At 40.8% G+C, this 21,947-nt stretch overlaps 1 protein-coding gene across 2 annotated transcripts in view; it reads left to right on the top strand.

Annotated features, from left to right (window-relative positions):
• CSMD1 (CUB and Sushi multiple domains 1) overlaps positions 1-21,947 on the top strand; it is a 2,926,925-nt gene that overhangs the window by 2,765,380 nt on the left and 139,598 nt on the right. For both annotated transcript variants that reach the window (XM_075340315.1, XM_075340314.1), the window contains exons 56-57: positions 14,477-14,650; positions 15,632-15,814. In XM_075340315.1, coding sequence (XP_075196430.1) covers positions 14,477-14,650; positions 15,632-15,814 — 357 coding nt within the window. The remainder of the gene's footprint in view (positions 1-14,476; positions 14,651-15,631; positions 15,815-21,947) is intronic.

Below are 21,947 nucleotides of genomic sequence, written 5' to 3' on the forward strand. Positions count from 1 at the left end.
CGGTAGTAGTTGGCGAATCCCAGGAACCGTTGGATTGCCTTCAGTCCAGAAGGGGGAGGCCAGTTGAGAATGGAGGAGACCTTCTTTGGATCCATCTGCAGCCCTGTACCCGAGATGATGTATCCCAGGAAAGGGAGAGAAGACTGCTCAAAGACACACTTCTCATATTTGGCGTAGAGACGATTCTCTCTCAGTCTCTGTAGAACCAGCCGTACGTTCTCTCTGTGGGTCTGGAGGTCCGGAGAGAAGACAAGGATGTCATCCAGATAAACTACTACACAGATGTAGAGGAGGTCCCGGAAAATGTCGTTCACCAATTCTTGGAATACGGCAGGAGCGTTACACAGACCGAAGGGCATTACGCAGTATTCATAGTGCCCATCGCGAGTATTAAACGCGGTCTTCCATTCGTCCCCAGAGCGGATACGAACTAGGTTGTAGGCACCCCGAAGATCCAGTTTGGTGAACACACGGGCTCCTCTGAGCCGGTCGAACAATTCGGGGATGAGCGGCAGGGGGTACTTGTTTTTTATGGTGATCTGATTCAAACCCCGGTAGTCAATGCATGGGCGTAGGTCACCCTCTTTCTTCTTAACGAAGAAGAAGCCTGCTACCGCAGGAGAGGAGGATCTCCGGATGAATCCCTTTGCCAGGCTTTCTGTGATGTAGGTAGACATGGCCCTGGTTTCGACTGGAGACAACGGATATATCCGTCCTCGAGGTGGTGTTGTTCCTGGGAGCAGGTCGATGGCGCAATCGTAGGGACGGTGTGGCGGAAGTACCTCAGACTCCTTCTTGTCAAAAACGTCTGCGAAGGACCAATAGGCCGAGGGCAGTTCCGGTAGGTTCTCTGGAACCGGAGGTCGTCGGATGGGTTGTATAGACTTCAGACACCTCTCATGACAGGCGGAGCCCCATCGGGTGATTTTGCCAGTGCCCCAGCTGACTGATGGTTCGTGTGTCCGCAACCAGGGAAGTCCCAGCAGGATTTGATGGGACATGTGTGGAAGGACGTAGAGAGCGATGTTCTCGGTGTGCAGGGCACCGATACGCAGTTCGACCGGCCTGGTGACCCAGGAGATGGTATCAGCGAGGGGTCTCCCATCCACAGAGGCAATCACTAGGGGCTTATCGAGTAGAGTAACAGGCAACTGGTACTTGTCCACCGTAGCCTGCTGGATGAAATTGCCTGCTGCTCCAGAGTCGAGGTAGGCCTCAGCCGTGAAGCGCGTCTCTCCCGCTGACACTTGCACGGTCCACATAACCGGGTCTGAGAGAGTCCCAGCACCTAGGGTGGCCTCTCCTACCAACCCTAGGCTTTGGAGTTTCCCGGCCTCTCTGGACAGGAGCGTAGCAGGTGTGTGTCCTCTCCGCAGTAAAAGCAGAGACCCTTGGCGAGCCGCTCTGCTCGACGTTGTTCAGACCACCGTACTCGGTCAATCTGCATGGGCTCGTGGACGGGAATCCCAGCTGTTGATGACTGAGGTACGGAGGGCTTCCGTGGAGGAGAGGAATGCCGTACCGGACGTCTCTCACGAGATAGCTCTTTGGAGCGCTCCTGAAAACGAATGTCCACTCGAGTTGCTAGGGCAATCAGGGCATCTAGGGTGGAGGGCACGTCACGACCCGCCAACTCGTCTTTGATGCGACTCGAGAGTCCTTCCCAGAAGGCGGCTGTTAGGGCCTCATTATTCCACCCGAGTTCTGAAGCCAAAGTGCGGAAACGGATGGCATATTGGCCTACCGTCAGTGTTCCTTGACGTAAGCGGAGAAGGGATGAAGCAGACGCAGAGGCGCGTCCCGGCTCGTCGAAGGTGCTGCGAAAGGCCTGCAGGAACTCTTGAAGGTCCTTGGTCATAGGGTCCTCCTTCTCCCACAAGGGATTCATCCACGCCAGTGCCTCGCCCTCTAGGTGAGACATGATGAAGGCGACCTTGGCTTGGTCGGAGGCAAACAAATGTGGCAGCTGCGTGAAATGAAGGGAGCATTGGTTTATGAAGCCCCTGCAGGTCTTGGGATCTCCGGCATAACGAGGTGGTGAAGCCAAACGGAGTCGGGAAGCATCCGAAGAGGCTGCCACGGGTGCCGGAGCCGTGGATTGACTAGTGGAGGCCTGGAATGTTGAAGGCGTAACTGCCGCTTGTAACGTGTACAGGCGGGTGTCCACGGAAGTCATAAAGTCCAACATGCGGGTCTGGACTTCACGCTGGCGTTGGAGTTCCTCTTGCAAGGCCGCTAGTGCTGCAGCGGGATCCATGGCCTGATCTTACTGTCAGGGCCAGGCGGTCGGGCAGACCCAGGAGGTGGATCCACTGGTCCGAACTCTAAGATGGTGGTAAGGAGTCCGGTAGCTGAAGCACTATGGGCAGCAGAACAGTCCGTGCAAGTGAGTGTAACGGAGAAGTCCCTGGGACCACGGAGTCACAGATGGTAGTCCGGGTGACGTAGCTCAGGTTCGGAAGCCGAGATGAGGTCAGGCGGGGTCCGGAACCTTTGGAGCGAGATGACGGGTCACCGCAGGGATCCGAGATGGTACGGACTGTCAGATGGCAGACGGACAGCGTGCGGGGTTCGGGATTCAGCAGGACCGGATGCCGAGGCAGGATCAGCTCTAGAAGAGAGATACGTGAGTATGGCAAGGAGACACAAGGAGACCTGACTCCTAGCTTGGAAGACACGAAGATCAGGCCCCGCCCCCTTGGACAATAAACCCTTATATACCCTGTACCTGTTTAGCTTCATTTCCTGTTAATGGACGCTGGCCCTTTAAGAAAGGGTCAGTGACCGCGCGCGCGCCCTAATGCGCATGCGCGCCGCCCGGGTGCCAGAAGCCAGGGAAGGAAGCTGAGGGGAGGACGCAGGGGAGCCGGCCAGGGCCTGGGAAGCCGTCAGACGCCGGGATCGGAGGCCAGGGAACCTGGGAAGGACGGGCACCGGAGGCTGGAGAGCGGGGAGCGTGGCAGGTGAGCCGGGGAGCGGGGCTGAGGACCCGGGGAGCGGGGCAGAGGACCCGGGGAGGGGAGCCAAGGACCCGGGGAGCGTGACAATATATATATATATATACATATATATATATATATATATATATATATAAATATATATATATATATACAGTGCCTACAAGTAGTATTCAACCCCCTGCAGGTTTATACATTCGGAATTAACTTGGCATTGTGACATTTGGACTGTAGATCAGCCTGGAAGTGTGAAATGCACTACAGCAAGAAAGAATGTTATTTCTTTTTTCTTTTTTTTTTTTTTTTTAAATGGTGCAAAGTTTATTCAGAGGGTCATTTATTATTCAACTCCTCAAACCACCAGAATTCTGTTTGGTTCCCCTAAAGTATTAAGAAGTTTTTCAGGCACAAAGAACAATGAGCTTCACATGTTTGGATTAATTATCTCTTTTTCCAGCCTTTTCTGACTAATTAAGACCCTCCCCAAACTTGTGAACAGCACTCATACTTGGTTAACATGGGAAAGACAAAGTAGCATTCCAAGGCCATCAGAGACAAGATCGTGGAGGGTCACAAGGCTGGCAAGGGGTACAAAACCCTTTCCAAGGAGTTGGGCCTACCTGTCTCCACTGTTGGGAGCATCATCCGGAAGTGGAAGGCTTATGGAACTACTGTTAGCCTTCCATGGCCTGGACAGCCTTTGAAAGTTTCCACCCGTGCCGAGGCCAGGCTTGTCCGAAGAATCAAGGCTAACCCAAGGACAACAAGGAAGGAGCTCCGGGAAGATCTCATGGCAGTGGGGACATTGGTTTCAGTCAATACCATAAGTAACGTACTCCACCGCAATGGTCTCCGTTCCAGACGAGCCCGTAAGGTACCTTTACTTTCAAAGCGTCATGTCAAGGCTCGTCTACAGTTTGCTCATGATCACTTGGAGGACTCTGAGACAGACTGGTTCAAGGTTCTCTGGTCTGATGAGACCAAGATCGAGATCTTTGGTGCCAACCACACACGTGACGTTTGGAGACTGGATGGCACTGCATACGACCCCAAGAATACCATCCCTACAGTCAAGCATGGTGGTGGCAGCATCATGCTGTGGGGCTGTTTCTCAGCCAAGGGGCCTGGCCATCTGGTCCGCATCCATGGGAAGATGGATAGCACGGCCTACCTGGAGATTTTGGCCAAGAACCTCCGCTCCTCCATCAAGGATCTTAAGATGGGTCGTCATTTCATCTTCCAACAAGACAACGACCCAAAGCACACAGCCAAGAAAACCAAGGCCTGGTTCAAGAGGGAAAAAATCAAGGTGTTGCAGTGGCCTAGTCAGTCACCTGACCTTAACCCAATTGAAAACTTGTGGAAGGAGCTCAAGATTAAAGTCCACATGAGACACCCAAAGAGCCTAGATAACTTGGAGAAGATCTGCATGGAGGAGTGGGCCAAGATAACTCCAGAGACCTGTGCCGGCCTGATCAGGTCTTATAAAAGACGATTATTAGCTGTAATTGCAAACAAGGGTTATTCCACAAAATATTAAACCTAGTGGTTGAATAATAATTGACCCACACTTTTATGTAGAAAATTTATTAAAATTTAACTGAGCAACATAACTTGTTGGTTTGTAAGATTTATGCATCTGTTAATAAATCCTGCTCTTGTTTGAAGTTTGCAGGCTCTAACTTATTTGCATCTTATCAAACCTGCTAAATCTGCAGGGGGTTGAAGACTACTTGTAGGCACTGTATATGTATATATATATATATATTTATATTTATATATATATATATATATATATATATATATATATATATATATATATATATATATATATATATATATATATATATATTTAAAGACAAAGATAAACAAAAAAGTAAACATATTTGGTATCGTCATGTCCGGAACATCCTGATCTATAAAACTGACACACTTAACTCCTTAGATGATCATCATAATTTTTTTTTTCAAAATTTGGCTTAAAGCTACGGTATACTGTTTTATAAGACTACAGAACAAAATGGGAAGAAAACACAATTAAAAAGATAAATTTAGATAAAATGGTATTGTGAAAGACTGATCTGGACAACAAAAAACAAGTCACTTAAAAGCTCCATTAGCAGAAAAATACAAGTGTTATAACTACTAGAATATAGCGATGCAAAAACAATTGTTTTTACTATAAAATAGCTTTTACAATTACAGTGATACCACACTTATATAGTTTTTTATATTTTGATGGTTTATTGTGCAAACCAGCGAAATATAGAAAACTATATAAATGTGGTATCACTGTAATCATACTGACTCCAACAATAAAGCTGTCTTAGAACTTTTACCACGCAAGGAATGGCATAAGAAAAACACTTCCTTAATGAAAAAAAAAATAAAAAACGATTAAAAAATATGTGCCTGAAAATGTTATCAATAAAAATACCATCTCGTCCTTCAAAAAACAAACACTAACATGACTCAGCAGAAATATAGAAAAATTATTCTCAAAATGTTGCAATGCAAAATCTTTTTTTTTTTTTTTTAAAAAAAAAGCAAAAAAACAAACGTTTCATTGTGTGCAATAGCAGCCAAACATAATACAATCTAAAACTGGTATCTCTGTAATCACACTATCCTGAATAATAAAGCATTCTAATCTCTTATACCATATGGTGAATGTCATAAAAAATAAGTAAAACTATTTCTTGACCTGCTGTTGACTTGTTTATTCTTCCTCCCAAAGATTGCAGTAGGACTTACACTGGGGTGTCTGTGTAAATCTCTAAAATATTTGATTCATAAAAAAACCCTTATGGAAGGTTCCCTATAATGAGGCTGAGGGTATCTCTGTGGACTCTGTCTGGCATATGATCTAGCAGTGTCCTTTTAAGCGTGCACAAAATTGTGTTCGGCCACAGGTTTGTACACCTTTGCAAAGCCTGACACCACTAAAAAGAGGCATAACGGAGTCTGGACTATCTCCGCCTGCTATATTCTTAAATGCATTCATCAGGGGTGTCATCTGAATTTTGTGTTTCAGATATTTAGATGGAAACCACAATGTAAGTGCTCAGCATAGAGCACGGATACATGTAAACTGATCCAAAATATTCTGTACCTCTAAAATGCCATCAATAAAAGTTTCAACTCAAACCACAAAAAAACACGTCCCCACTTGAGTCCTTCACCTATTAACAGAAATATAAGGGGTGTCAAAGTTACTGGTATTTCAAAGGCTCTGGAAAAGCAACATGGCCCGCCCTTAAATAAATCTAGCGATATCTGCACTCCTAAATCCAAATGCTCTACTCCCTTCTTTGCCCGACAATGTGCCTAAACTGCAGAAAGCAGGCACATGTAGCACAATAAAGTAGTGAAGAGAGCCCACTAATTTTACAGGTGTGTTGTACCAGGAGCACAAATTGTGGAAAATGGATTGGGTGTTAGAATGTTTTGGGTGCTTCAATGGCAAATTTACAATTTTTCCTCTTCCACTGCGTAACTGTTTTTGGAGAAAGCTCATGGTTTAAAAAATAGTCACTACACCCATAGATAAATTCCCAGAAGGGTGTAAATTTTAATAAGTGGTCACTTGAGGGGGATTTCCACTATTTAGGCACATCAAAAGCTCTACAAATGGAGACCGCAATTATTTCTAGAAAATCTGTGCTGTAAAAGTCACATAGCACTCCTTCCTCCTCAAGCACTGCCATGTGGCCAAACAGTGCTGTACAGCCCTATATGAGACATTGCCACATTCAGCAGAAGTTTTAAAACAAAATGTGGGGTATTTTTTAGCCATTTCTCTTTATGAAAATAAGAAATCAGGGGCTAAAACAGTATTTTGGTGATAAAAGTGCAATTATTAGATCTTCACTACAAAATGTGACAAAATTCTTTGGCAAACCTGTAGTCAATATTCTCATTGCATCAATAGATGAATTCATTGAGCAGTGCAGTTTGTAATATATGATGACTTATAGAGGGTTCTGATGTTCTGGCATGACCATTTCAGAAAAATCTGCATTTAATTTAGTGCTCCTTCCTTTCTGAGCTTTGCATTGTGCTTGAAAAGTAGTTTCTAACCACATATAGTGTATTGATGAACTCGGGCAAAATTGCATAACAAAAATAGGTATTCCATTTCCTCCTAAGAGCCCTTTTGAAAATTAAAAACTAAGGGTAAAAACGACATTATGGTGGAAACAATTTAATTTTCATTTCTGCAGCTCAATGTTACTCAATTTTGAATCATATGAGGGTTTAAAATGCTCACTACACCCCTAGACAAATTCCTCAAAAGGTGTACTTTACAAAATGGGGTCATATGTGGGTGTTTTATGCTATTCTGGCACCACAGCCATTCTATAATGGCAACATAGATTCAGCAGTAATTTTTTTCTGCCAAATCTGAGCTCAAATAGCGCTTCTTCCCTACTGAGTCCTGCTATGCGACCAAACAGTAGCCCCCACATGTGGGTATTGATGGGCTCAGGTTAAATCTGTTACTGTTGTGAAAAGAAAAAAAATTGGGCTATACCAAGATTTTTATGGTGAAAATGTGATTTTTTATTTTCACTGCTCAATGTTTAAAATTCTGTGAAGCACCTGGGGGTTGAAGGTGATCACCACACATTAACTTAAATTCCTTGAGAGGTCTATTTTCCATAATGGAGGTACTTTTGAAAGGTTTCCACTGTTTAGGCCCACCAGCGGCTCTGGACATGGCGTTTTCTATCAATTCCAGTTGATTTTGAGTTCCCTAAGTTAAATGTTGCTTCTTCACTTTTGAGCCCTCTTGTGTGCTCAATCAGTAGTTTAACACCACATATGGGATATTGGAATACTTGGGAGTGATTGCACCACAAAAAGTATGGTGTATTTTTTCCTGTTACTCTTGTAAAAATTTAAAAAAATTGGGGCTAAAGCCACATGTTTGTGAGAAAATGTGAGTTTTCATTTTTAAAGCTCAATGTTATAAAATTTTGTGAAACACATGGGGGTACAAAGTTTTCCCAATACATCTAGTTAAATTCATTGAGAGCTCTTGTATCTAACTTGGCCTGGCTACAGCCATCTACTGTTCAGAGAAGGTTTGCCAAAAATGGTCTTCATGGAAGAATTTCAGATAAAAAGACCTACCCTTGACGTGGAAAAAAGTAATTCAACCATGTATGAAAACATAGAGACTTAAGTGTAAAAAACAATCTGCAAGTGTTCTGAAAAATGCTCTAATAGAATGCAGTTATTTTACAGAACTGTGGAAACTGGTACAATAATGAGTCTTTGCTAAAGAAGAACAATGAGTCTTCATAGTGATGTTGTAATCCCCACTGAGTGCTGATGTCAACATTACTAAGTCTGTGTGGGATTACATGAAAATAAGACTAAAAGACTGAAGAATTTTAACAAACCTACAGTACATCCACAGAAGATCTGTGGCTAGTCCTCCAAGATGTTTGGAACAAGCTGTACTAAAGTTCTTGAAAAACTATGTGCAAGTGTACCTAGAAGAATTGATGCTGTTTGAAGGCAAAGGATGTTCACTAGGTCTGACAAAATTTGAACTTGCCAAGTCTCACAAATTTTACCAGGAAATTTGATTTACAACAAAATTATTATCTAATAATAATTAACACCCTTGACCTGGTCTTTTTCCGCTTCTGCTCAATCTCTCACTTTGACAACTCAACTCTTCCCCTCTCTGACCACAACATCCTCTCCTTCAAGCTCACAAATCTTCGTCCGCCCCAGCACACTCCCACCTATCAAACATTCAGAAACCTACAGGCCATTGACTCTCAGACGCTTACAGATTCTCTACACTTATCACTATCTCCTATCTCCTCACTTTCCTGTCCAAATCTGGCTGTAAAGCACTACAATGACACACTCAGAAGCACCCTGGACCAAGTAGCCCCCCTCACTCTCAGAACCTCCAAACACCGAGTAAAATAGCCTTGGCTCACATCACAAACTCGATTTCTCCAGTGATGCTCTAGGAGTGCCGAATGCCTATGGAGGAAATCCCGCACACCAGAAAACTTCATCCACTAAAAGTTCATGTTAAGGACCTACAACTCTTCCCTTTACCTCGCCAAACAGACCTACTTCACCACCTTTATCTCCTCACTATCCAACAATCCTAAAAAGCTCTTTGACACCTTTCACTCCCTCCTCAGTCCCAAAGCACAGACCACTATCACAGACCTTCATGCTGATGACCTGGCCTCGTATTTCACAGAAAATAGAAAACATCCGCCAAGAGATCAGCTCCCAGTCACCAAGCTTTGTGAATCCCATCCCTCCCCATATCCCATCCAGCTCACTTTCCACATTTGACCCAGTCACAGAGGAGGAAGTCTCCCAGCTCCTCTCTTCTTCTCGTCCTACCACCTGCCCTACTGATCCCTTCCCCTCACACCTACTCCAGAAACTCTCTCCGGTTGTCACTACTCACCTAACTAAAATCTTCACTCTCTCTCTCTCTCTCTTCTGGTATCTTCCCCTCCTCCCTCAAACACTCTATCATTACTCCATTATTAAAAAACCTTCTCTTGATCCGTCCTGCACAAGCAACTACAGACCAGTCTTCAATCTCCCCTTCATCTCTAAACTCTTGGAGCGCCTGGTCTACTCTCGTCTCACCCGCTACTTTTCCACTCACTCTCTTCTAGATCCTTTACAGTCTGGCTTCCGCCCTTTAAACTCAACAGAAACTGCCCTTGTCAAAGTGACCAATGACCTATTGACAGCAAAACGTAACAGTGACCACTCTCTGCTCATTCTTCTTGACCTTTCTGCTGCCTTCGACACTGTTGACCACCATCTCCTTCTCTCTATGCTTCATTCTATCGGCCTAAAGGACACTGTTCTTTCCTGGTTCTCTTCCTATCTTTCTGGCCGCTCATTCAGCGTATCATTTGCTGGCTCCACATCTTCTCCTCTTCCTCTCACTGTTGGGGTCCCTCAAGGTTCAGTCCTAGGCCCTCTTCTTTTCTCCCTCTACACTGCCCCAATTGGAATGACCATCAGCAGATATTGCTTCCAGTACCATCTTTATGCTGATGACACACAGCTATACACCTCATCCCCTGAGCTTACCCCCACTGTACTAAAGAAGACAAGTGACTGCCTGACTGCAGTTTGCAACATAATGTCTGCTTTGTATCTGAAACTTAACCTTTCCAAAACTGAACTTCTGCTTTTCCCTCCATCTCCCAACCTTCCTAAACCTGACATCTCCCTCTCTGTGTGTGGCACAACGATAAGTCCTAGGCAGCAAGCCCGCTGCCTGGGGGTTATATTTGACACTGATCTCTCCTTCACCTCCCACATACAATCTCTTGCCCGCTCCTGCCGCTTGCACCTCAAGAACATCTCTAGAATCCGCCCCTTTCTCACAATGGAAACGACAAAAACCCTCACCGTGGCCCTGATCCACTCTCGCCTTGACTACTGTAACTCTCTATTAATTGGTCTACCCCTAACTAGACTCTCTCCTCTACAGTTCATCCTTAATGCAGCAGCCAGGGTCACCTATCTAGCTAACCGCTACTCGGATGCCTCTGCTCTGTGCCAGTCATTGCACTGGCTGCCCATATATCACAGGATCCAATTCAAACTGCTTGTTCTCACCCACAAAGCTCTCCACAGTGCGGCACCCCCATACATCTCCACCCTCCTCTCTGTCTATCATCCCACCCGTTCTCTACGCTCTGCAAATGACTTTCGACTAACACCCACACTAATTCGAACCTCCCACTCCCGAATCCAAGACTTCTTCCGAGCTGCACCAAACCTCTGGAACGCTCTACCCCAAGAAGTTAGGACAAATCACAACTTACTCAGCTTCAGACGCTCCCTAAAAACACATCTTTTTAGGGTGGCCTATCACACTCCCTAGCCAAGCTAATTTCACCTAATCCCTCTACAACTTCTCAGAACATAACCCCACGTCAAACTCCATGGCACCCAAATGCATCTCAAGGCTCTGGCCTATTGGTCCAGGAAGCCATTATCTATCCCCAATTTCCTTGAGATCGCTGGATTGTTATTGTAAATGAGCACTTGTACCTTGCCCCTCCCCCATCTCATTGTAGATTGTAAGCTCTCACAAGCAGGGTTGCCTTTTTTCCCTCTAAATATTGTATCTTCTATAATTGTTACATGTTTGAACCAATCTTATATGATGTTTGCCCCTATTATCTATGGGGATGAGTTTTTGGGCCTTCTTATGGTCTGTCTCCACCTTGATCCAACATGGGACTATGTGTGTGTGCCTTTTGGCCAATAAGGTTGTAATTGTTTGGAGGACTTTATGACTCCCCACGTTTATGGGAACCTATAACCTAAAAATGTCCATATGTTCCTCTTGGTCTGGTGTTGGATCATGGTGGATATACTCCACTTGTTTTTTGGCTCTTTATGGTCTATCTGGATTGCTCTTGGGATTTGAGGACATAGTGTGGGTATTTTCCCTCCATTTTGGACAATTGCTTTTTTCCCTCCGCCCCCCCCTCCCCTTCCCCCTTCCCTTTTCATCCCTTTCCCTCCCCCCCCTCCCCCTCCCCCCTACCTCTTTTCCCCTTCCCTTTTTTATGATGATATATTTTGTGTATTGAATCTTATGATCCATGATTAAGTCCTTTATATATTTCTTAATGATCCTATGCACATTTATAATGTCATGTGTATAGATGATTAATTAGTTATGTTTGGATCATTTGTTATATATTTGTACTGATTATGTGTCCAGGAACATTCAGGACTACGTGTTTATATCCTCACATTAATATGTATATCCCCCCCTCCCCCCTCCCTTCACTTTGGCGTGAGTGTAGGGCTTTACCCCTGTAAGAGCTATAAAAACACCCCTAGAATGTATGGGAGAGTTGTTATGTCTCTTGTTAGTTTGCCTCCGCCCTGACTCAGCATGGGACTGACATATCCTAGTCTTATGGTCAATTAGTTATCTATTGTGATATATAGTGTTTATGGGGTTGTAGGATATTATGTCTTTTGTGGCATCCGAACCCGAAAATGATTGTAGTTGCATTTTTGTGTCCTATGCTGCTGAGTCACGGCGGGTGCAGCCTATCTTGAGGCATCCTCTAGTCTTGTGCCTTACTCTGACCTGACCATATAATGATGGGACTACGATCTTTGCCCTAATATACTGATAATCGTGCTATGGGCAACGGTTCCATTTACCTATGAATCTGCCAGCATCCAACCTGGCCGCGCGTGATTCACATGCCCCGTGCTGCTTGTGATCTCGCGCGCACTGAGGAGCTCCGTGCGGCGAGTGGTGACGTTCCCCTTGTGAACGTCACTTCCGCCAGGAGACCCAGAAGTGACGCGCGGGACTCGGGCATTGTCGCGGCGCATGCGGCGCCCAAAACGGTGGCAATTATGAAACTCCCTCACTAGCATAAATATGGAGATCACTAAACAGGTTCACACTGCTCCCCGAGGAAGCACATTTGCGAAACGCGCTGGAACTTCCCCCCCCCTCTTCTACTTGGGCCCTTGATACGGCATTCATACTGGCATCTTAACATGGGTAAGCACTTGTTCTAACCCTGAATACAGGATATTGTCTCTTATATTTATATATGCCCTGGTGGGCTGTTGTTTAGCTTGACTACTTAAGACTGTATATTACATCTAGTAAATGGTGGAACTATCCCTATACAGTATGATGCTGTTGAGGTCCTAGTATGGGACACTCTGATTCTCTGTATCCCAAGCCACTGTTATAATTTTATGTGTTTACCTCTTATGACAGTGCCCCTATTTATGTAACTTTGCCATATTAATAAATATTTACATATTACTGGGTGGGTTTGTCTTTTGATTATGTATGGCCTTACAAAACTCAGTTTTTTTATTTTTTTCTATAATTGTTACTTGTTTGTATATGTTTATGTATATGATATGTATATGAGCCTCCTGAATTGTAAAGCACTGCGGAATATGTTGGCACTATAGAAATAAAGATTATTATTATTATTATTATTATTATTATTATTATTATTATTATTATCTGCAAACTGTATGTTTTCTATCTGGTTCTGGGGTCTTTTAAGACCCCAAAGCATAATAAATATAACTTATAAAAACCCAACACCTCATATACCTTAACAGAAGTATTTTTTGCACTAATGCCTCAAAAAAGCATGTACACCACACCAAAAGTAAAAAAAAAATATCACAGTAATGAGTGGAGAAAACCCCTGTCAGGGGTTTGAAAACTTGTCTTGCTGATATAAATAACAATGACAATTGCACTAAAAAAGTGCATTGAGTAATTAAAACATAGACATTGTATCAGTCAGGATTATGTTCTGATTACACTTACAGGGATAAATAATTAAGTTGTGCACACAGACGTGTGCTTAATTCATCCCCTACAAAGAGGAAAGTCTAGCAATAGATTATATGAGGACTAGGATGAGAATATTGGATTGTATCAATTTTGTAAGCACTGCAGTAATCAGGAAAATTACACTGACCAAATAGGAGAAAAAAATCCTACTATTATATTGCACAATCATCCGCATTAAATAATACCAGTGTGAACACCAATCTTGTTTGTAGGGTCCCACCGTTAGCAGCACAGAATGGCTGTGAGTAGCAGTAAGCAAAGGGTCAGTTTGCCATCCTGAGTATCAAATTACTGCGCCTCAGTAGGATATATTGGTTTGAAGGTATAGTGTGGTGTCTTCATGTCATGTGGGTCTATCCTGCTGAAAATAGGCACAGGGGTCTGCTCCTCACGCTATGCTTTGCCTGGGACACCTTAACCATTGGCACGTCCAGCTAAGCGCCAAGGTGTAGTGAACTGAGCAGTACTGGAGGTGACGTCACCTTGAGTACGAGAGCCAGTGGGGCTCAAAATGGTAATATGCATTTCAGAACATTAGAGGCTCTTTAATTCTTTTCCCCTTATCAAGGCTGGACAGAATATGTCCGGTCTTGATGAATTGGGGCCTAGGCCTACAACTGTAAGCCTGAAAGCTATTTTTATGTATACCTTTTATCTTTAGTTGAATATGAAGGTCTTATAATGATTTTTCACCTAACTAAAATAACAACAGTGTATTTTAAGAAGGCATAAGCCAAATGTCTACAGCATCAAAAATACAGTAACTTTAATGCTTATCTTAACGCTAGAACGCTCAACCATAGAAATCTACAATAGAAAACAAGTAACCTAGCAGGCCTGCGAGGCCCCAGGTATGCATTCTAGGGTTAACCCCAAGCACGAAAATTAAAAGGACATAATCATCCTTGGGTTATATCATTTTTTACGTAAAGTCATAAAATTGAGAGGCGCTCTTAAAAACATTTTACTTTTTTTGCCTTGAATGATTAGAAATTCATCACTACATTAATGATTTTTTAGATTTTTCTGGATCTTCCATAAATATTGACAAGCAATTATTAATAGATATGTCAAGTTTTAATGAAAATAATAACTTGTAATATTATATTTATTGAGAAACAATGTATTTTTACAGCAATATCATGTGGTCATCCTGGAATCCCTGCAAATGCAATTTTAGGAGGAGATAAATATACATATGGATCAAAAATCCATTACTCTTGCTCAGGAGCTCATTTATTAATAGGAAATGCAACAAGAGTATGCCAAGAAAACAGTCGATGGAGCGGAACACTTCCTCACTGCTCAGGTATATCAGCAATATTATGCATCACTTAATTGAATTATTTCATTTTGATTTGTATCTAACCTAACTTCTACTTTTCCTGATATATAAGTTTGATGATTATCATAGCCCAAATCTGGGGATAGACTACTGTACAGTATGGCTAAACAATACATATGGAATGACGTAGAAATACTCTTCTTTTGTGTGCTCAGTAAGGTTATTTTTTTTTACAAATTGAAATGAGTTAGAACTAATTTGAATTAGTTTCAAAAGCAAAAACAAAAAATAAATTAATAAAATGGTAATAGTTTGTTGGGTACAGCTATAGGATTTCTTAACAAGTGTTTAAATGGCCTAACAACAGTAACATAATGGGTGTAATAGCATTAATAAAATCCCCAAGAAAGTTTGAGGTAAAAAAGTACATGTCTTATACTTCCTGCCCTGATTGAAGCTTGCTGACAAATCAAAAAGGACCACATGGCAAATTCTTTGGTACTTTTCTTATATGAAGTAAAAACATTTACACCTAAGTTGCCTTTTATTTTATGGAAAAAAGTATCCAGTATTTGCAAACTATGGCCCCAATCATCAAACAGTGTTTGCTAGAATTCTTAAGCAGAAAATGTTTATAAAGCAGCTATTTTTGTGACTTTCGTCCGTTTATTACTAGCTTTGGCCATCTCCCCAAACTTTTTTAAAAAGTTATTGAGATTAGTGCTGATTTGTATTGTCAAGTCACAAAAATTACAAAACTTAAGGCCAAATTTACTTCAATCAATGACTGCAGCACATTTCTTATGCTAGGGCACAACAGCTGAAAGATGCACCAAATTCATTAAGTCGCATACACCTCTAGTCTGACCTATCTTACTTCAGGGAATGCTTCATCAAAACTGCAGTATAAAATACCCGTCTTGATTAATCTGGACATATGTCATAACTATCGATAGCTGCATATCTAAAAGCTAAAGTAAAAATGTATTTGAAAATGTGTTTAAGGAAATAATCCTGGAATGTGTGGTGACCCTGGAATTCCGTCTCATGGATCACGTCTTGGCAACGAATTCAAGGTTAAAAGTTTACTTCGTTTTTCTTGTGACATGGGACATACATTATTAGGATCCATAGAACGAACTTGTTTATCTAATGGATCATGGTCTGGGCTACAACCTTCATGTGAAGGTAAGTACCTACTGGTGCAACTAATTTCAAAATACTGTTTATGTCTATCCTAAAGTGTACTATATTTTGACAATCTGATCTCCTGCTAATATTAGTATTTACATACGGTTTATTGATTAATAAATCATCTTGTTACGAGAAACATTTCTATGACATATGATGCAGACTATACCTTTGTCAACAAACAACAAAATAATACAAAGAAAAATAATATATATGTAGTAGGGTGTAAGTAAACACCAATATTGTGTCACTATGGGGAATATAAAGAAAACATATCCAATGATGACAATGCACTATTAATATCCCCAAAATATCATATGGAGAGAAGGCTATAGCAAAAAAACAATACATAACCTATAAAGAAAATAGCCAAAACTGAGAATAAAATATAAGCAATTATTACTAAAAACCTTGCTAAGGTGGTCATTCCAGGATGTTTCCTTGGAGCTGTAATCCATTTTAGAGTTGACAACAGAATCTGTTAAACATAGAAATGAAAAGTTAACACCAAAATTAAGTCATTATGGGGGATATAAAGAAAAAATATCCAATGATGACAATGTACCATTAATATCCCCAAATTATGATATGGAGAAGAGGCTATAGAAAAAACAATAAATACCCTTTAAAGAAAATAGTCAAAACCGTGAATAAAATATATATAGGGTGTAAGTAACTAGCATGCCTAGCAGGATTTCACTTAACCCTTCACAAATATGTTGATAAGCATTTTTTTTTAAATAAGACAGAGCCAATAAACTATTCCTCAGGTTTCTCCATAAGACTAGGGATACATGTTAACAATGCCGTGAAGCTAATTTCATCAGTTCCATTTCCTACAGAGATCACGCTGCTTTATACAGAAGCCAAGGTATGCTGTAAGTTAAATACATTTACCAATCTGGACGGCTCATTGTAAAATTGTATCTGTGGGAAATGATGACTGAATATTCCATAAAAATTAATTCTCATTTTCAAATTTTTGTTCTTCATAGTTAAAGCTTTTCTCATAGAAATAGTTATTAATAAATATAAGCGTAAAAGTTTTTTTTAGTGAATTTGCTTTCTTAGGCACCCTTCACACGTCCGTGAAAATCACGCACGTTTTTCACGGACGTGTCAAAGGTGCGTATTGTCCTCCGTGTGCAGTTTTTATGGCACAACGTGTGTCCTCCATGTGTTATCCATGATAACACACGGACAATCGGAAGTTACTGCTCACCTGTCCCTGGCGTTGCTGTCCGTGGTGCTGATCTTTGGTCTCCGTTCCTGCCGACTCCCCACTGCTGCTGCTTCCGGCCCGCAGTGGAGTGAATATTCAATGAGCATAATGAGAGGGGGTCGGAAGCAAGTGACAGCAGCGGCAGAGACAGCAGTGATGGAGAAGGTGAGTATAGAATATTTTTTTTTAACAAACACGTGTGTTTTCTCCGGTGCGTGTCACACGGATCACATCCGCGTGGTCTGTGTGTGTACCGTGTGACAACCTTGATGCCAGAGAACAACTAATATGTCTGCGTGTGGAGCACATGGGCACACGTATGCTCCACACGTACACACGGTTCATAGCAAAACACGCACGTGTGCGGAGACCCATTGATTTTAAGGAAATGGATCAAACCGGAGACATGGACGTGTGAAGGAGGCCTAAATCTGAAAATATTTTTTCAATACTAAATAAAATGGAATCTAGATAATCTACACATAAATTTTAAAATGCACGTAGATTTTTTCATCTTTAGTAGTTTACTGTCCATCTCCATTTACTTCTGTATATTTGACCTTGCATGATTTTCGGTAAATTATCATAGATTTACTATTGACTTCTAGTGTAAAGTACAATTATTTTTGATAAGTTAGAAAGACCAACTTAAGAACTTAAGGATAAGTCAAGGCTTAGAAAAACATGACTGCATTTTTATTAGATTTAGCAGTAGAGATGAGTGGATCTAAAAAACGTTTGGTATTCCACAGTTGATACTGATTGTCCTGTACTATGTTTTGAAGTCTGCAGAATAATACTGTGGTCTGCTCAGAGTACAAGAAATATAAGAAGTAAAAAGCAAAGAAAAAAAATAGATCATACCTCATTAATCATCTGCCTGTCTCTTCCGCTGCCCTCTTTCTGGTTCTCAGAGTGAACTCTTGTTTCCACTATTGCAAGCCACATTTCCAGGCCTGTTTACTTTAGGCCATGACTTATGGCCTCAACCATGCCTAGACAGAAAAGGGTAGAGCAATGACAGCACAAAGAAGAGGCCGGTCCGGTCCTCTTCTTTCCAATGTAGCAAATTTGACCTGTTCTTTCCATGTCCAGGCTTTTTGGGTAACTGCACTGTGCACATCCATGACATCATGATGTGTGATACATAGTGACCTCCAGGTGAGCAGTGACAATAAGTTCTTTTTGTTTCTTAAACTATTTCTGTATGTTTGTTTGCTGAATCCATGTTAAGCAAACTTGCAAAAATCTGTATTCTCAAAAGTGCAAAGTTCTTTGTATATTCAAGTAGAATTCAATTTCCCTCGAATAAATTCTCTCATCTCTACTTAACACCAACCATAATCATGGGTTTTGTCTAGTATTTCGACTTGGCTATTGTAAAATAAATTAAGCTAAACTGCAATACCATACATATTCCAAAGTTAGGACTGGAAATGTTTCTGAAAGCTAGCAGTCATATGTTTCTTAGAATGGACAACCCCCTTAATTTTAAAGCTGTACCCTTTTATTTGGATTCTATTAGCTGTAGAATGAAACAATCATGGCTTTACACTGAAAAATGAATGAGAGTTGCTAGTCATGCTCATTCACATAATCTTTCAGTGTAAATAGACTGCCAATTATCAGATGAAGAATAAAACACGAAATCTTGTGTGAAATTTTTTTGCACAGCACAAAAATAAATGTTTCTCGATTGTGCAATGAGATGTGTAAACCATGTGCACTGAATGATCTACATGTATGGAAATAAGGAGAGAACTGGAATTCAATGTAACACTCTCCCCGGCCTTGACTAATTCTTTAACTTGTGTTTTCTCTGAAACTCTACAGCCTTTAACAATAACATATATACTGTATATCAGTAACCATGGAGCCTTTAGTTTAGGCACAATGAATCTCCTGACAGATTACTTTTAAGAAAAATGTACAAAAATGATCAAAAATACACATGAAAATGGAGTAAATGCTATTCTCCAAGTTTACTTTTCTGCAGGTGCAATGTGCAAAACTAAAAAACAGCAAAAGGATAATTTGCTCAAAGTCATGCACTATTTTATTTAGGAACAAAACCTTTTAAAAGCCATAAGGAAAAGTAAACTGTCCAATACTTCTAGCAATTTGTACCAAATTTCTGATTTAAGCATCTCCATTTACATTTTCAATAATTTGTGCTGATTTTACTTTTGCATAAAATTATGCATTTATTTCCCAATATGTCATATATTGTAACATATGTTTGTTTTTCTTGACAGAGCTTGTTCACAGGTTAGGGCACACTTAAATTAAATCTTGCAAATTATTAATATAGGGTAATGTCTTAAATTGAACCTGTCAGGTGAAATGTGCACCCAGAACCACGGGCACTTCTGGGTGCATATTGCTAATCCCTGCATACACTAGCATAAATAAACAGATCTGTAGAAAAAGTATTTCTAAAGATCGTTTATTATATACTAATAAAGCCAGGGACTAGTCACAAGGGTGTGAGTTCCCTTGGCTAGTCGGCCCCCTTAGCATGTTAGTATGCCCCTGTGGGCGTACTAACATGCCAATGAATGTGAAGTGATGCCGCATATACATCAGTCTTGATGGAGGCTGGCAGAGGATGGATGCACACTGCACATGATCCGGAGTACCGGGGACATCCGGTCATGCGCACTATACCTCACTGAAGTCTGGAAGCTTACACCCAGCATCAATTTAGTTCAAATGATGGGAAGCCTCGGTTACTCCGGATCATGCGCAGTGTGCATCCATCCTCTGCCAGCCACCAAGAAGAGGGAGGTATGTGTGGTGAAGCTATGCATTTCATTAGCATGTTAGTATGCCTACAGGGGCATGCTAACATGCTATGTGGGCCGGCTAGCCAAGGGAACTCATGCCCTTGCCACTAGTCATGGGTCTCATTAGAATATAAGAAACTATCTTTAGAAATACTTTTTCTAAAGATCTGTTTATCTATGCTAGTTTATACAGGGATTGCTAGGCAGGGATTAGCAACATGCACCCAGAACTGCTCGTGGTTCTGGGTGCATATTGCACTTGATAGGTTCCCTTTAATGAGCCTGCAATACAATTATTACTATTCAATGTTGTAACAAATCTTCTAATACTATATCACTCAAACCTATTGAACACCTCTTATTCTACTGAGGTGAGACAGCCATAATAAATGTATATATTTATACCCTAAAGAAAAAAAAAATATTTGTCTACATTTGAATAATTCTGCCTAAAATATAGTTTAACAATGATAATTATTAGGGATGATCGAATACCTAAAATATTCTGCTTTGCGAATATTTGCCGAATAGGTCACCGCTATTCGACTATTCGCAAATATTCGATGTGCTATGTAAGTCTATGGGAAACCCAAATAACAACTATTCGGAACTGTTCGGGCTTCCCATAGACTTACATTGCACATCAAAAATTCGCATAGCGGCGACCTATTCGTCAGATATTTGCGAAGCCGAATATTTGAGGTATTCGATCATCCCTAATAATTATATTTGCAACAACTAACAAACAAATTATGTTTCATTGCAAATACATTTATAATTAAACATTTACAAATAACTTCTATGTTAATTTTAAGTTTGAGCTATTGGTAGAACTACTGCTTTAAAATAGACATTTATTAAAATAAAATAGACAAGTGTATTCCAATGTCAGACAAATATAGTAGTGTCCACATTTAGTGCAGGTAGAAATGTGTTCAAATTGTGTAATATGCAAGCACATTATAAATTATTACTGTCATTGAGGCTCTGTCTAGTCCTTAAGCCTTCAGACTTCCACTAAATTGGTATTTTATTTTAGAACTGGAAATAAAACTAAAGTAAGATATGATTTAACATCATTTCCCACTGTTAATTTTAATAGGCCACAGAGAGGGTAATGAATACTAATTTGCTTCTCCTAAACTAATTTGAATGATATCTGAAATAATGACCTCTAAATGTAACACAAATATTGTGATATTAAGTATATAGAAGTTTTACAATTTAATATCGTAAAATACTATTCTGGATGAATGTTGGTACCATTCGACTTAAAGCAAAAGTAACATTAGTTTGGATTTATTGTAAAATTCTATGTATTTTACTAATAAATTATTTTCGATATGCATGGATACAAGTGAAAGAGTTGACATCTCCAAGAAAAAATCTTAAGTGGAGTAAAATAAAATAGATTTCACTGCAAAATCCTTTGGTATGTTTTTCAATGAATAAGGATTATGAAAAGTCTGAAATGTAAAAGGTGTGATATGTCATCTATTTATGGCGATTCTTTGTGCCATTTTATTACTTTTATTGGTCCATGGCATTAAATACCTAAGGTACTATAATGATGTAGAAATGCAGAAAGTGGTACATGGCATCTCTAAGTTCATGTGTATGACCAAAACACTAGCTTATACTTTCTATCAACACAAATAAAACATTTAATATGTTATATACTGTTACACAACTGAACTATTTCTATTATCGTACATCTTTTTCAATTATTTAAAATAGACATAAGTGAATCCACTGGGACATGTTCTTTCATATTGGCTAGTAGATTACAGTTGGTCTGAATTATTTCGGCCTAAAAAGACATTTGTAAAGTCTTAATATCTCTCCATATCCTAAAGTTTAATAAACAGAGGACATAGGATCTAAAAATAGTATATTGACTTGTTTTAGGCCCATCGCCTAACCCATCTTACAGCTACAGCTGCCACCTGGTCCTTTGTTAGCTTTATATTGATATTTGAATTGTTCTTCACTCTTTGGCCTAGAGCTCCAATTTTGACTAAAAGCCCCGTCACACACAACGAGATCGCTAACAAGATCGTTGCTGAGTCACAGTTTCTGTGAGGTAGCAACAATCTCGCCAGCGATCTCGTTATGTTACACA

Source organism: Anomaloglossus baeobatrachus, chromosome 3 (assembly GCF_048569485.1).
Source record: "Anomaloglossus baeobatrachus isolate aAnoBae1 chromosome 3, aAnoBae1.hap1, whole genome shotgun sequence".
NCBI lineage: Eukaryota > Metazoa > Chordata > Amphibia > Anura > Aromobatidae > Anomaloglossus > Anomaloglossus baeobatrachus.